This window comes from Moesziomyces antarcticus, assembly GCF_000747765.1.
Source record: "Moesziomyces antarcticus DNA, scaffold: scaffold_v10021, strain JCM 10317, whole genome shotgun sequence".
Lineage (NCBI taxonomy): Eukaryota > Fungi > Basidiomycota > Ustilaginomycetes > Ustilaginales > Ustilaginaceae > Moesziomyces > Moesziomyces antarcticus.
The window spans coordinates 160,778-174,867 of record NW_014638989.1 but is presented as its reverse complement, the minus strand read 5'-3'; the positions used below and the strand labels follow the sequence as shown (position 1 = coordinate 174,867).

The following is a 14,090-nucleotide window of genomic DNA, read 5'->3' as shown; positions in this document are numbered from 1 at the left end:
TCCCACGGTGTTGCTGCTGCTGCTGCTGCTGCTGCTGTGCCCGCTATGGAGCTGCGAGCGCCCCTGTGACGTGGTGAGGTTTGTGATGATGAAGAAGAAGGGTGCGGTGCGCGAGGTGTGTGTGAATGTCGGAGAGACCCGATTCCACTTTTCCAAGATGCCAGCACGCACTCCCACGCCCGCCCACACTCGGCGCGAAGAAAGCCTGGCTCCACCGCCTGGAGATCGGGATGCACGCTGCCCTCGCCGGCTCGGGACGTGGTGGCTCGGGTGTCGGAGATGCCGATCTTTGCCGCCACGCCGTTGGCACTTCATTTCTTCATTTCCAGAGCCACTCACCGGGCTGGCCGAGTGTCTCACCTAGATACGGTCATTCGCAGGATGTGCGAGCGGGGTCGGCTCTTCCGGCCGCCATAGAGCCCAGTGCAGCAGACGTCGCCTACAGAAGCGGACGGGAGCGTCGATGCCTTTGGCTAGGCTGCGAGCTAGAAGCTGCGTTCTTGCAGTTGATGCTCGCCTCTCTCTCTCTCTGCCACTCAGTCTTGCAAAGAACAGCAGTCGCTCGGCGCTTAATGATATGGAGACCGAGCTCGAACCTCCTGCTGTCTGCTGACCACCAACATCATCTCCTTGCCTCCAATAGAGGCAGAGCAACACTTCACAAAACAGAGCCATGCTTGAGGAATCTTAATTTAAAGAAAATAAATTTACTTTTAGGTGCTGCGTAAAGGTGGAGCGGCAGCAGCAGCAGCAGCAGCAACTGAGCAGCCTTTTGCGTTCCAACGCGCCTGAGCGAGCAGAGATGGAGGGGATGGAAGCTCCGAAATTGGGCCATGCTCTGTCACAGTGCCAGAGTGTGCCCTTTTTCCGCGAGTGGAGTCTGTCTGGCTCTCTCTTTTGCGGACCGGCCGACAGACCGAAGCACCGCAGGACCGCAGCGTGGGAGCGGCAGCAGAGCAGCTCTCTCTCTCCCTCTGCGATCCGGTAGGAAGATGTGTGTGTGTGTGTGCTCGAATCTCGGCTCATCCACACATCCACCGAGAGACATCGCGCATCACAGTCTTCCCCTCCATCACCCTCTCCATCAACCTCTCGATCCGGCAGGCTGCAACTCGTGGCGGCTGTCTTGATCCTCATCATCGGTTCAACCCCGGCTTCGGACACGCCGGCACTGCATCCGACCAACAGCGCCCGCTCGAGCCCCAACGACGAGGCACGTCGTCCGGTGGTGCACGCATTCGGTTGCTGTGCCTACCCACTGCTCCATCGTCCCATCTCATCCAACACCACGGCATTCGCCCTCGCTGAGCCCTCGCTCTCTGCGTTGATTGCCTTGCATTGGCCTCGTCGGCTCTTCTGATCCACCGTGCCAAGCTCAGTCGCCGCCTCCTCCTTGTCTGCGTCGATCTGTCACATCACTCGCCATCTCCATCCTGCCTATCTGCATGCCATCCACCCCGCATGGCGCCAACCTTTCCGCTACAACACATAATGTGAATGCCAACGGTGTCTATAGGCCGCCCGCTGTTTCGTCTAATACCACTGCCATCACTGGCCCGCCGTCCAAGTCCACAATGGCCACCGACACCAATGGCCACTTCCAGGGCTCGCCCCAGCCCGCCACTGATAAAGACAAGCGCCCCGCTTCTTCACCGCACAAACTCATGATCGGTGTGCCACCAGCGACCACTCCAAATCCACCGCGCTCCTCCGCCGAGCACTTCCACCCTCACAATGACATCCACAATCCATCCCAGAACGGCAATGTCTCCCCGCACCCCAAGGGCAAGCAGAAGCAGCTCGATCCCATCCACGCCGTCTCTCTCGAGCAGCTCCAACAAGAACTCCCGCTCGAAGAGACCGACCTCGTATCCCTTGCTGCCCTCGTCGAGAGGCTTGCAAACTACGGCTACGAATCGCTTCAAAACCTCGCAGAGACCCTACCCTCGCTCCCTTCCTCCTCCAAACGCGCAAAGATCTTCAGCACTGCTCTCGACGTGCGCAAGCAGTTCATCAAACTCCTCGTCCTCGCAAGATGGTCCAAGGATGTACCCGACCTCCAAAAGGCGCGCAACATCATCGCGCTCCTCTCCGAGCAGCAATGGCAGCACGAAGACGTCTTTGCTGGTCTCACCGACATCCGCAAGATTCTTCCAAATGCACGCATGAGGAACGCAGATCTGCCCACCGCCATCGACGTCCTCCAGACCGGCACCTACCGAAGACTCCCCGCCAGCATCAAAGACATGGCCGTGGCGCCACCTCCGTTGACCGACCAACAGGCCCTCGCCATCGTCGCACGCCTTCAAGACGCACTCCGCACTCGCATGGCCTGCCGCGAACTCGTCCCAGCGCCCCTCTCCGACTACTCGATACACGACGCAAAGGTGCACTTTCACGTACGCGGCCTCTTCCGTGCCCAGCTCACCGCCAGCAGTGGAGGCCGCGACCAAGATGCAGACAGGCTCGATCAGCATACCGAACCCGGCGCTGCCGACGCAGCCTCCTCCGCCGCTAATACCGACGACAGATGGTGGCTCCTCGACCTCAGCTTCGACGCCACACCCACAGGCTCCTGTGCAGAATCGAGCCTCAAGCTCTTTCCAAAGCGGCCCAAAAAGGCCTACCGCGAGCGTCTGCGCGTTTGGGGCGATCAAGAGCTCGCACCGCGCTCGCAAGCTACAGATGCCAACCTGGATGCCAATGCATATGCCACCACCACTGCACCTGAACCTCCGCAGGTCCCATCCGCCGCAGCCACGCAGGGCGAAAGCAAGCTTGACATGCAGCACTCCGAGCCGCCCGACGCATCGCCGCAACCCTTACAGCCTGACGCTGACCCGGAGGCTTCGTCCAAGCTGCCCAAGACGCGAGACGCTCCGCTCGTGCGCCTCTTTGCCTTCTTACAGGAGCGCGCACTGCACTATCAGATGGACATCCTCCAACACCAGGCGTACGAGCTGTGCCGCCTCAATTGGGGTTCCAACCTGCGCATCGAGACCGCAGAACGACCGCGACGCCTCACCGTCCACTACTGGACCCACGCACAGGGAGCCGACGGCACGTCTTCTGCGCAAGACAGCCCTGCTGCTGGCGGAAGCATCCAAATCAGCTTGGTTGACCTCCCCGATCAAGCAGCTGCCACCGAGACGCTGGCCGAGATCTTTGACGACGACGCGCCTGCCGAACGCGACGGAGTCAGCCCGACCGCAGTCAAGCGACGAGGCCTCAAGGTCGTTTGGAATGCCCACGCCAGCGTCCTTTCCGACTCGGAGACCTCAGACCTCGCCATCGATCCTCATAATCTCGACATTGAGGCCACCTTGAGCCTCGTCATCAAGCGTCACACGGCCGCCTTGCTGCGCAACCTCCAGCGACGCATCCTCGTGAGCGACCACCCAGTCTCTCGCCTCCTCCGTCCGGAAGATTGCACGCTGTGCGTCGAGCATGCACGCAGGCAAGGCGACGAGTTCTCCACCGCCACCGAAACCACCAGCTTCAACTTCCTGCGCCTAGAGCTGCATGGCCGCAACCGCCAACGCGCCGCAAGGACCAAGCGAGCGGCGGCGGTATCCACCATGCCCCCGCTGCGCCTCAGCGTCGATCCAGTGACAGGCAGGCTGCTCTTGGACTCGGAAGCGGCGAACGTTGCAGCGGACGCTGGCCTGCACGGTCCGACTGCATCGGCGTCCGACTTTACAGTCTCGATCCTCACCACACGCCCAGCATCTGCGCGCCTCTCAGAGGCATCCGACCGCATCAACAGCTCCATCGACGCGCTCTTCGACGTGCTGTATCGGCTCGAAGTGTTTGCGCGCGTCCAGGACTGGGAGAGGATGGCTTCGTATCTCGGCTTGCGCGCAGTACGCAAGCTCAGTCTGCGCCCGCAGGACCTGGCCAAGTTCGGATCTTCGATCTCCACCGACGCGGCTCCGCAGCTCTTCATCCCGTTGCGCAAGAGCTTTCCCGGCTACTTTTTGGCTCTGCAGCCGTCCGAGCTCGCAGGCGCGCGCATCGCTTTGGTGTACGTGGTCCAGATGCCGGATCCCTCCGGCGCACCGTCGTTGACCGTGCAGTCAATCGAGTGGCTCGATCGCGCCAAGATTGCAAACGCATCCAAGGCTGGACGCGAGTCCCTATCTGATGCTGCGATGCTCGGTCCCGAGGCTGGCAAGAAACGCAAGGCGGTATCGGCAGAGGCTTCGGAAACCCAAGAGGCTGACGCTGGCATTGCGGCGCGTGAGCTCTCGATGGAAGAACTTGCCGATGTGCATTCGTACTGCGTCGCGCTCGTGTCGTACTTCCGCGTGGAGCAGCAGCTGCGCATGCGCGGCATTCCGTACCTGCACGTCGCCGGTAGCAAGGCCGACTCGGCGACGCCTCCAAAGTGGCGACGTCGCGTTGCGCCTGCCGCTGCCGACGCGCAAGTTGATGCGCGAGACAACGGTCTGTTTGACGACGACGACGACGACGAGGGTATGGAGGCAGACGCGGCTGCCGAGCCCGCCGGGGGCGATGCTCAGGAGCAGACAGGGGAGAAGGGCGTCGCGGCTCTGGTGCCGACGCTGTGCCTGCGCGCTGCGGACGTCCTGGGACCGGCCAAGGCGCACCTGACCAAGCCCAACGTGTCGCTGCGCGTGTGCGACTGGGACGAGAGCGACAAGACGTGCGTGCAGGTGCTCGTCAAGCTGCGCATGAAGTCGCGGCGCTTCCGTGCGCTGCACGAGGTGGTCGCGTACGCCAGCACCTCGGACCAGCACGCGCAGTCGGCGGCGACGTGGATCGACTTTGACGACGCCACGTGCGTGCTGGCCATCTCGACGCGCGACGTGGACAACTGCATTCCCATCTTCTACATGCAGTGGGAGCGCGTGATGCGCATGGTCATGCTCACGCGCGAGGTGCTCAATGCGAGCCGTGCCTGGCAGCAGCGCGCCCTGCGCGCGCGCACCAGCTGCAAGAAGCCCGCCGAGCGTGTCGAGCTTTGCCGCTTCGAGCTCGACACGGTTGTCTTTTCGTACGGCACGCTGGGTGTTGCGGACGGCGAGCGGAAGCTGCTGGTGCGCGTGCGCTGGCAAGATCCCAAGATGGAGATGGCTGCGTACGGCGCGATGCCCGTGCCGCAAAACGGCGGCTTCGTTGTCGAGTTTGGCTCGGCGCCGGCCTCGGAGGTCGAGGCGGAGGCGGCAAAAAGCAACGACGAGGCGCTGTCGGCGTGGTTCGATGCGCAGCACGCCGCAGCCAACCCGCACGGCGTGATGGCGTTTGAGCTGCGGCGGACGCTCAACGTAGCGGCGCGCTCGGCAGCCATGAGCGCCATGGCGCAGCCGCAGCTGGAGCGGCTGGTGTGGAAGGGCTTCCTGCGGCTGCTACGCGACACGCTGCCCGTGGTGCGCGAGGTGGCACCGCTGGCGACGCAGTGCCTCGACGACCCGGAGGTGCCGGAGCTCGAGATCCGCGGCGCGACGTGGTTCCGCCTGCGCTTCCACGACCGGTATGCGCTCGACATTCGGCTGGCCACGCGCTCGCGCCTCGTGATCGCCGACGCCGCGCGCGCGCTCTTCCGCCACGAGCGCCACCCAGACGCGCCCGCGCCCGGCGGCATGTTTGCCGGCTCGGACCTGCTCAGGGACGTGCTGGCGGGCGATGCGCTCAGCAAGAACGGTGCGCCCAAGGACCGGTCGGCAGTAGACGCACTCTCGGCGCTGACGGGGCCGACGCAGTTCGATCCCATCCCCAAGCTGGACGAAGTGCTGCACAAGGTCGAGGCGGCGCTCCGCGCCGATGCGAGCGTCGGCGACGTGTGGGACCTGCGCCGCGCGCTGCTCGTCTCGCTCACCGACGCTGCGCTCGTGCACAAGCTCATGCCGCAGCTTGTCCAGCTTGTCGCTGCCGAGGTTGCGGCTGTTGGCAAGTGATTTCGTGTCTACGCTGGGCTGTACCGTAGCAACGTGCTAGTTACACTACCTTTCATGGCGATCTGTTTGTGTTCCGATGTGTGGGACCGTGAGCTGTTGTGAAGTGCGAAGGCTGTTGCAACATTGGCTTTTGACGGCGGCTGTTCACCGGCATGTTGAAGTGTGCGATGGGACGCAGGACCTCATATCGACTTGATCAGGCTATGCATTGCGGTTCGGTTCACTTTATCCCGGCTGTTGTGAGCGTCCTGCGGCGTGGCTGGTGTTGCCATTGTGAAGCTGAGAGTGTCCCGAGCGTTAGTCTGGCGCAGCGAATGCCGCTATGGGTGATACTTTGGATATTGGGAGGGTACCAGTTGAGCGTCCATCAACATCGAGCCTGACCTCACCAGAATCGTGCTACTTGCACGTATCGGGATGGCGCACAATTTGCGATTGCCCGGCGGCAGACAAGCATGATCCTTGGCCGACTGGTGCTCGACCGTTGGCACTGGCGACTGGTAGCGTCAGACGCACCACAATCACTCGGCCCCGCATATCATCGCTCATTCGGAACGATGGAACGCTGCACCTGCTCAAGCAACCTTTTCACACACCAGCCGTGACGTCCGACTTGCCATTCACGACCTGCACTCTCTCCTGCACCCAAGATTGAAACAAATGAAGCAAGGAAGACAGGAAGCAAGGTATCACTCAAAAGTCGCCGGAAGAGGTCCGAATGGAGCGGCTCATTGCAGCATCAAATCGGCAATCACACCACCAACGAGCTGTCAAAAGACCCGCACCTTGGGACGACGGTTCCTGAGCCCCCGCCGTCGCGGGCAACGATGATGAATGACTCCGGCCATGGCGTACTACTTGTCACACATGGCCCCCCCTCACGAGCTGCACCGCCAGACACAATACACTCGCTCCGATATCGTATCAACCAACGTGAGACGATGGCACGTCCAAGATCCTTTGCGCACACCATCGCTCACGCCGATGTGATGCTCTGCTGGAGCAGATCACTGCCCGACTCCGCTAGCGACGAAGAGACGCTTCTGGCGACCTTTAAGCATTTTCGACTCGAGGCTTTATGCCTCGCTATCCTTCAAGTCTGCGCTCTAGCCCACTCGCCTTGCTTCAACATCACTCGAGTTCGCAACTTGGCCCGAGAATGAAATGTCTTCCTCGACTTTTGGTTTGTATCCCTCTCTGTCGCGAGTGTCTTTGAGTCTTTGTATTGGCCGCGCATCGGAAGAGAAAGGACTGTTGGAATACGGTCTTCCTCCCGCTGTCGCGATCCCTGCTCGGTCTCGGGGTCCGGATCTCGATGGCGCCTGTCGCACTAACAGATGCTTGACTTTCCACGCATCAGCCGCGGCGTCCTACTGGCTGCCCATGGCCCTCTCCCACAGCTTGCACTGCGCATCAAGCACACGCTCGCCGGTATCATATGAAGCAACGGGAGATGATGGCACGTCAAACCGCGTCATCGGCTCCGAAGATCACCGCTCCAATTGTGCTGTCACGACGCAACACTGCACCTGCTCAAGCACGCATTGGACACAAACCAGCCATAGCTCCAGCTCGGAGCTCATGGCCTGCTCCTACTTGCATGGCGACTGGCGTCGAACGATGGGGATCATCGACGCGATCGCTCGATGAGGGCTCGGCAAGGCTGGAGCCTGCAGGCCAAGGCCAGGACGTGTCGCAGATCGTCGAGCGGCGGCAGCCCCAGCATCTCCAAACTTGCACGTTCACGCACACGCTCGTCGCGACGTTATGGAATGTACTCTGAGATAATGGCACGCCCAACAGCGCGAGCGGGCCGCACACCATTGCTCGAATTTGCACGGCGGAACACTATAGCTGCTCAAGCACGCGTTCTGCACACCAGCCCTGGCGTCCGACTTGTCTCCCATGACCCTCCCCCCACAACTTGCACCGTGGAACATGCTCACGCTTGCCCTGGAACCACTCGCGATGGTTTCGTGCAAGCAAACGCCAGTGATGACATGCCAAACCATCGCGACCATATCGACACACTGGCACAAAGGGACGCTGCAGCTGCTCGAGCACGCATCGCCCACATCAGTCGTGGCGTCCAACTGGCGTACTCACACACAACTTGCACTGCACACACACACACTCTCGCCACGGTATCATATCAAAGCAACGCGAGATCAAAGCACGCCAAACAGCGTTCGCGCGCCGCACACCATCGCCCCCACTGACAATCAGCCGCACTGGTGCCCGACTCGTCACTCATAACCTGCACCCATGGGTTTCACTTGAACTGCAGAATACGACACATGCTCGCCGCGGTATCATGTAGATCGACGCGAGATGATGGCACGCCAAAGCGCGTTTCGGGCGCCAAATATCATCGCTCACGCCGGCACGATGTAGCGCTGCACCCACGCCAGCACGCATTGGACACACCAGCCGTAGCGTCTAGCTTGTAGCTCATGACCCGCCACTAATTGCATGCGACTTGCAGGGCGACTGCTCTAACTCGATCAGGTCCTGGCAGGCAGGCAGCCCGCAGGCAAAGGCCCAGAGCGTGTCGCAAATCGTCGCGCGGCCCGCCCCGGCATGCAAAACGCTGGTGTAGTGTCCAAACTCGCACAAAATTTCCGAAGCTCAACTTTAGGCCACACACCGGCTCAAGATCCAGGCTGTTTGAGTGCAAAGAAAGCTGTATATTGCATGCTGATGCTTTGATCATTGATTCCAAGCTGTCAGAAGGTCTATGCCATCGCTGATGGGGAAGAGCTACACCATCTAGCACGCAGCTTGACTTTAGAGACTACTGCCATCTGCAGCTGGAGGAAAAAAAAAAAAAATCGCAGTCGCGTCGCCACTACTCGGGCGTTGGAAGTTCACCAAACACGTCATGACGTCCAACTCGTCCCTCATGGCCCTGCCCCACACCTTGATTTGGACACACACACTCGCAGGACCGGTATCATGTAGAAAAGAACGTGAATGATTGCACCCCATAACAATATAAAAAGTACACAAGCGGCCCGAGACGCCTAAAAGTCGACGCCGAGCAGGGCGGTTCCGGCGGGGCTCCTCTCGAGGCTCTGGATCTGCCTGGTGTGCCAGCCGTCGGACTGGAGGCGGGCGATCTGGCTGCCCTCGTCGTGGCCGACGGCGGTGCGGTTTCGTCGCTGGCGGTAGCCCGTTGCCGCACGCTGCTGCTGCTGCTGCTGGCTATGGCCGGCACCGGACGACGAGGGGCGCAGGAAGTTGAGCTCGCGACGGATGACATTTGCCGGTGCCGTGGACGGGCGTGCTGCCGGGCGCGATTGGCCGAATGCAGCGGTCGAGGCCTCGTTGAGCGTACGCACGTTGCTCTGCGGCATGTACGGCGAAGCTCCGCCGGAAGCCGGAGGGTACGCAGTCTCCTTCTCGGCAACATCGATCGACGACACGGAACGCAGGTCGACATCACGCGCTTCCTCGGTGATCGCATCATCGACAGGGTGGACAAAGCGGCCATCGGGCGATGTGCCCTCGTTGCCAGGCTGCTGGATGAAGCGTCGGATGCCCAGCGAGCTGTTGCCCGCACCGGCCTCGGCATTCTTGCGCGACACGGAATCGGCGCGCGCCAGAGGGCCGTCGTTGAGCTGGCGCATCTCGTGGTCCTCGTTGGTGGCGCGCGAGCGCGACGACGTGACCGACTGACGACGACCAGGCGACAGCGCCGTCGAGTGATCCGCATTGCGAGGCTGCTCGTACTCGTAGCCCTCCTCGCGCGAGCCGCGGCGGTTGGCCCAGCGCTTGCCGCTCGGCAGCAGGTTGACCTTGTTGGCGACGGGCGACGCGACGTCCTTGTCGTCGCTAAACTTGGACGCGGTCTCAAGCTTGTCGTCGTCGTCGCTGCCTGCGTATCCCTTTGCGAATCGGCCGGCATGCGAGATGAAAGACTCCTTGTGGCTGATGCGGTGCGGTGCCGCGTCGCCAAACACGCCCTTCTCCTCGGCCTCGGACTGGAGCGACGAGGGATAGCGCCTGCGCATCTCGAGAATCACCTCGTGCTCAAAGTCGTCCGCCTGTCGGCCGCGCAGCAGCATCATCTGCGACTTGGAGAAGAGTGTGTAGGGAACAAACACAAATGGCGTCGCCGCGCTCGGCTTGTCGGTGGGCACCACCTCGGAGGCCACGTGCTGGCCCTCGGAGGCGCCGTAGGAGGTGTGCATCGATCGTGCCTCGGGCAGCACGGCCTGAACGAGGATCATCTCGGCGGGCGGCGTCGAGTCGTCGAGGCTCGAGGGCACCTCGAGCACCTCGGCGCTGATGCGCGCCGTCTGGCAGATCTTGGGGTAGAAGCGCACCGAGTTGTGCAGCGCGTCGAGCGCGATGAAGAGCGCCGTTTGGAACTGGATCATGAGCTCGACGGCCTCCTGCTCCGCCTCGTTCTCGTGATTGTCGGCCACGTTGACCGACGAGATGGACTGGAGGTACTTGCGGCGCTCGCCCGAGCGGATCGATTCGCGCTCGCACACCTTCATGGCGTCCTCCATGGTGGCCTGGTCGAGCGAGCCGAGGAAGGTCTTCATCTCGGGCGTGATGCACTGCACGTCGGGCAAACGGTAGGCGGGGATCTGATGGCGGGCAAAGTTGTACACGAGCACGTCCAGGCCGCCCTCCTTGCTCGTCGAGGCACGCACGCCAAACAGACCGCAGTAGACTCCGCCGGGCTGGACGACGGGGCGCGTGCCGCGCTTTGCGTACACCTTGAGCGAGTCGAGCAGCGGCTCCATCTCCTCCTTCTGCACGGCGACACGGTCGGCGAGCACACCGGCGAGGAAGCGCGTCTCGGTCATGCGGTAGCCCATCTGGCGGAAGCGTTCGGTGGAGGCGGCCGAGTTGGGGAGCTCGCGGACGAGGAAGAGCATGGCGCCCTCCTCCTGGTCGTTGCCCTCGCCAAAGATGCTGGGGACGGGACCGTTGATGGAGCTCTCGTCGTCGGCAAACTGGCGCGAGGGCGTAAACTTGTCGTGGATGGCGGCGTTCGTGTTGCCGGCGCCGCCGTTCTTGCTGCGGGTTCCGGTGGGAAGGACGTGATCGTAGAGGACACCGATCTCCTCAAAGGGAATGTCGAGTTCCTGGGCAAGGTGGAAGGCGGCGTCGATGAAGCGGTCGCGGAAGTCGGCGAGGCTCTGGGGACCCTTGCGGCGCTCCTCTCCGAGGTCGAGGCTGCGACGGCCCTGGGCGATCATCTTTTTGCCGCGGTTCTTCCAGAGGGCGTCGTTGCGCTGCGCATTCTGCGACTCTGCGGCGAAGCGCGAGGTGATGGCGCGAAGCCAGGGCGAGATGATGCCCCAGTCCCAGGAGAGCGAGTAGAGCCACTGGAAGGTGGGCTGGCGGTTGTCAAGGGCGTCGAGGATGTCGCGGGTGTTTACGTCGGTCTCGATGATCTGGAGGGGCATGGTGCCGTCGGGCTTGACGAGCAGACGGCCCTGCTTGTCGAAGGTGGCGGAGCAGACGACGACCTTTTTGGACTTGCGACGTGCGTCGCGCACGACGAGCATGTCCGAGACGCCGATGAAGATGCAGAAGCAGATGATGACAAAGCACATGCAGCCGATGGCGATGACGAGGACGTTGTTGCGCTGGCGACCGGTGAGGAGGCTGACCTCGTTGGAGCCCGAGATGGTGGAAGCCTTGACCTTGTACGAGGTGCCCCAGACGCCGATGTAGTGCATGCCGGACACGGCGGAAGCGAGGAGAAAGGCGCAGAGCATGCGCTTCCACCAAGAGTCCTCCCACTGGGAGCGGAACTTGAAGAAGCCGGTGAGTGCGACGGTGGCGGCGACGCATGCGACGACGATGGAGATGGTGACGAGGGTGGGGCTGTAGATGACGGCGTAGTTGGTCTTGAGCGAGGCCGAGTAGTGCATGAGACTGACGATGAGGCCAGTCAAGACGCCCGAGATGGCGGTGCGGATGAAGCTGAAGGCGACGGCGGCATCGACGATGAAGAAGGCGGCGTGGAGCGCAATGATGGGGACGAAGAGACTGAGGACGGTGAATCCGGGGTCGACCTTGATGTACCAGCTGACGTCTGCGACGGGACGGAGGCTCATGTGCATGCCGATAAAGTGCATGCCCCAGATTCCGACGGCGGCCATGGTGGTGGCGGCGAGCGAGAGGAGGAAGATGTTCTTGAGACCCTTGTTGGAGGTACGTTTGCCGAGCACGAGGAGGGTGGAGTAGGAGCCGAGCGCCGAGACGGCGATGGAGGCGACGACGATGCCCGGGTTGAAGCGCTGTGGGATGCGGTGCGAGACATAGTACTCTGCGACGGCGGTGAGGTCTGTTCAAGAAGAAGAGCTGGGTCAGCAGCGAGCGCGGTTGGGCGGCAATGCAGGGCGGCAATGCAGGGCAGAGATTCGGCTCGAACTTACTGGCCGTGTTGATGCCGGCGGGAAGGACGGGTTCGTTGTAGAGACCGCGAGGCACGAGGTGGTGAAGGCCGTCCATGGTGGCGGAGAAGGAGCAGGCAGTGCTGCTGGACGGGCTAGCCTACTGGAGGCTTTGTGGATGCGATTGGCTGGCTCCGCGGCCGTGGGTCGTTGCACCGTCGAGCTCAGCGCGTGCGATGGCGGAGAGATGAGAAGCAGCGCCGCGCTGAAACAGAGAAGGAGGGGGGAGATGGTGGTGGAGGGAGGAGAGCCGAGGGGAGGGGATCGCGTAGGGCAAAGGAAGCAAAGAGGGGACGGACTCGGCGGGCAGGGCGGCTGCACCAGCCAAGGCTTTTGTAGTTTGGAGGAGGAGGCGAGCGACACGACGGGCGGGCAGGTCGGCTAGCCGTCAGAAGGGCGCAAAGACGCACGGCGAGGCGTCTGGATTGTGGTAGAGCCGAAGGGCGGGCGCAATAGGCGAGGCGGAAGTGCCACTGTTGCGCTTGCTCGGTCGGTCGGTGGTTGAGGCAGTCAGCAGTCAGTGCGGAAAGGTGCACAGCGCGTTGGAGCTAGGAGAGGCCAGAGGAGGAGGAGAAGGAGGAGGAGGATGCAGGTTCAGCGATAGCCGCTGGCGGGCGTCGAAAGGGCGCAGCAGGGGGAGGAGGAGGGGGGGCAGAGTGGACGTTTGACAAGCTGCGAGCGGACTGGGAAACTTTGGGTGCAAGCCACACTGGAGGCGTTGTGCATGGTGGTGCCGGGCGTGCTGCCGCGGAGCTCGCTCTGTCTAGGAGGGAGGGAAGAGCTCGAGGCTCGAAGTTCGACGTCGAGCAAGGGAGCAAGGGCGGCTGGGCAACCCGGGCGGCCCAAGAGCAAATCTGAGGCGTCGTCGTTGGTTGTCGTCAATTTCAAGCCTCGCCACGGGCCTGCAGCCGCCCTGCAGCGGCCCGCCTGCTGGAGAAAAGCGAGAATAATTAAAAACAAAAAAAAAAATTGAATTTCCCCACCCTCCGCTATCAATCTGAGTTGAGTGCAGCAGTGGCAGTGGCAGTGGCTGGTGTCATTCCGGAAATGTCGCAGTTTTTCTTATCCACAATTCCTTCGGGGGGGTTGGGCGGCTGCTTGCCAGCACACCATTTCCGGCGCGCCGCGCGGGACATACGACCGCCGATGCGTCCGTCGCCAATATAAATTTAAAAAAGAAATGTGCCTGGCTTATTGGGATCCACTTTGATGGAGCGCGAATCGAGACCTCCGCTGCCTCCCTGCGTCTTGACTGGAACCCCCTGCTCGGTCCATGAATGACCCTCGAGCCAAGTAAGTTGGAATAATGCCGCTGCCGCCGCAAGGGGTTGGTGCCGCAACGGAAGCGTGTGTTCCTGAAGCCAAAAGCGCCGCTGCATGGTATCGAGATTTGTGATTTGAGGATGCGGCGTAGGGTGGGTCCCTGGCATCTGCTCCAAAGGAGGTCCGAGCTGACGATCAGGAACCAAGCAGTGCAAAGCGGCGCAAAGCAGGACGCTTTGTTCGTTGTCACAACGGCTGTGCATCGCGTGGTGGCATTGCGTGGTGGCATAGCGTGCGAAGAAAACAGCTGCGAGGCGCTCCCAACCGAGCCGCGTTGCGGGCGACGCTGCGCAACCGGCAAGCAAAGCACGCACCCCTTCTAGGACCGGCAAATCATGTCGCCCACCCGGCAACGACAACGACAACGACAACGACAACGAAGGCGACCGACCATTCGCCACGCGTGCGATATGTGATCAATGCCATG

The 14,090-nt window shown here is 62.0% G+C and overlaps 3 protein-coding genes across 3 annotated transcripts; 2 read left to right on the top strand and 1 right to left on the bottom strand.

Annotated features, from left to right (window-relative positions):
* Positions 1-230: 230 nt before the first annotated feature.
* PAN0_021d6036 (MED14-domain-containing protein) lies at positions 231-5,918 on the top strand (the record flags this gene model as incomplete). The annotated part of the gene is made up of 5 exons (XM_014798533.1): positions 231-394; positions 541-604; positions 916-998; positions 1,105-1,228; positions 1,380-5,918. 5 exons carry the CDS (start codon positions 231-233, stop codon positions 5,916-5,918), a joined length of 4,974 nt encoding a protein of 1,657 aa, XP_014654019.1.
* Positions 5,919-7,356: 1,438 nt separating this feature from the next.
* On the top strand, positions 7,357-7,701 carry PAN0_021d6035 (uncharacterized protein; the record flags this gene model as incomplete). Its single annotated transcript, XM_014798532.1, has 1 exon — positions 7,357-7,701. The coding sequence occupies one exon, from the start codon at positions 7,357-7,359 to the stop codon at positions 7,699-7,701; it is 345 nt and encodes a 114-aa protein (XP_014654018.1).
* Positions 7,702-8,941: 1,240 nt separating this feature from the next.
* On the bottom strand, positions 8,942-12,398 carry PAN0_021c6034 (mhyt domain signaling; the record flags this gene model as incomplete). Its single annotated transcript, XM_014798531.1, has 2 exons — positions 8,942-12,231; positions 12,323-12,398. The coding sequence occupies 2 exons, from the start codon at positions 12,396-12,398 to the stop codon at positions 8,942-8,944; spliced, it is 3,366 nt and encodes a 1,121-aa protein (XP_014654017.1).
* Between the last annotated feature and the right edge of the window lie 1,692 nt (positions 12,399-14,090).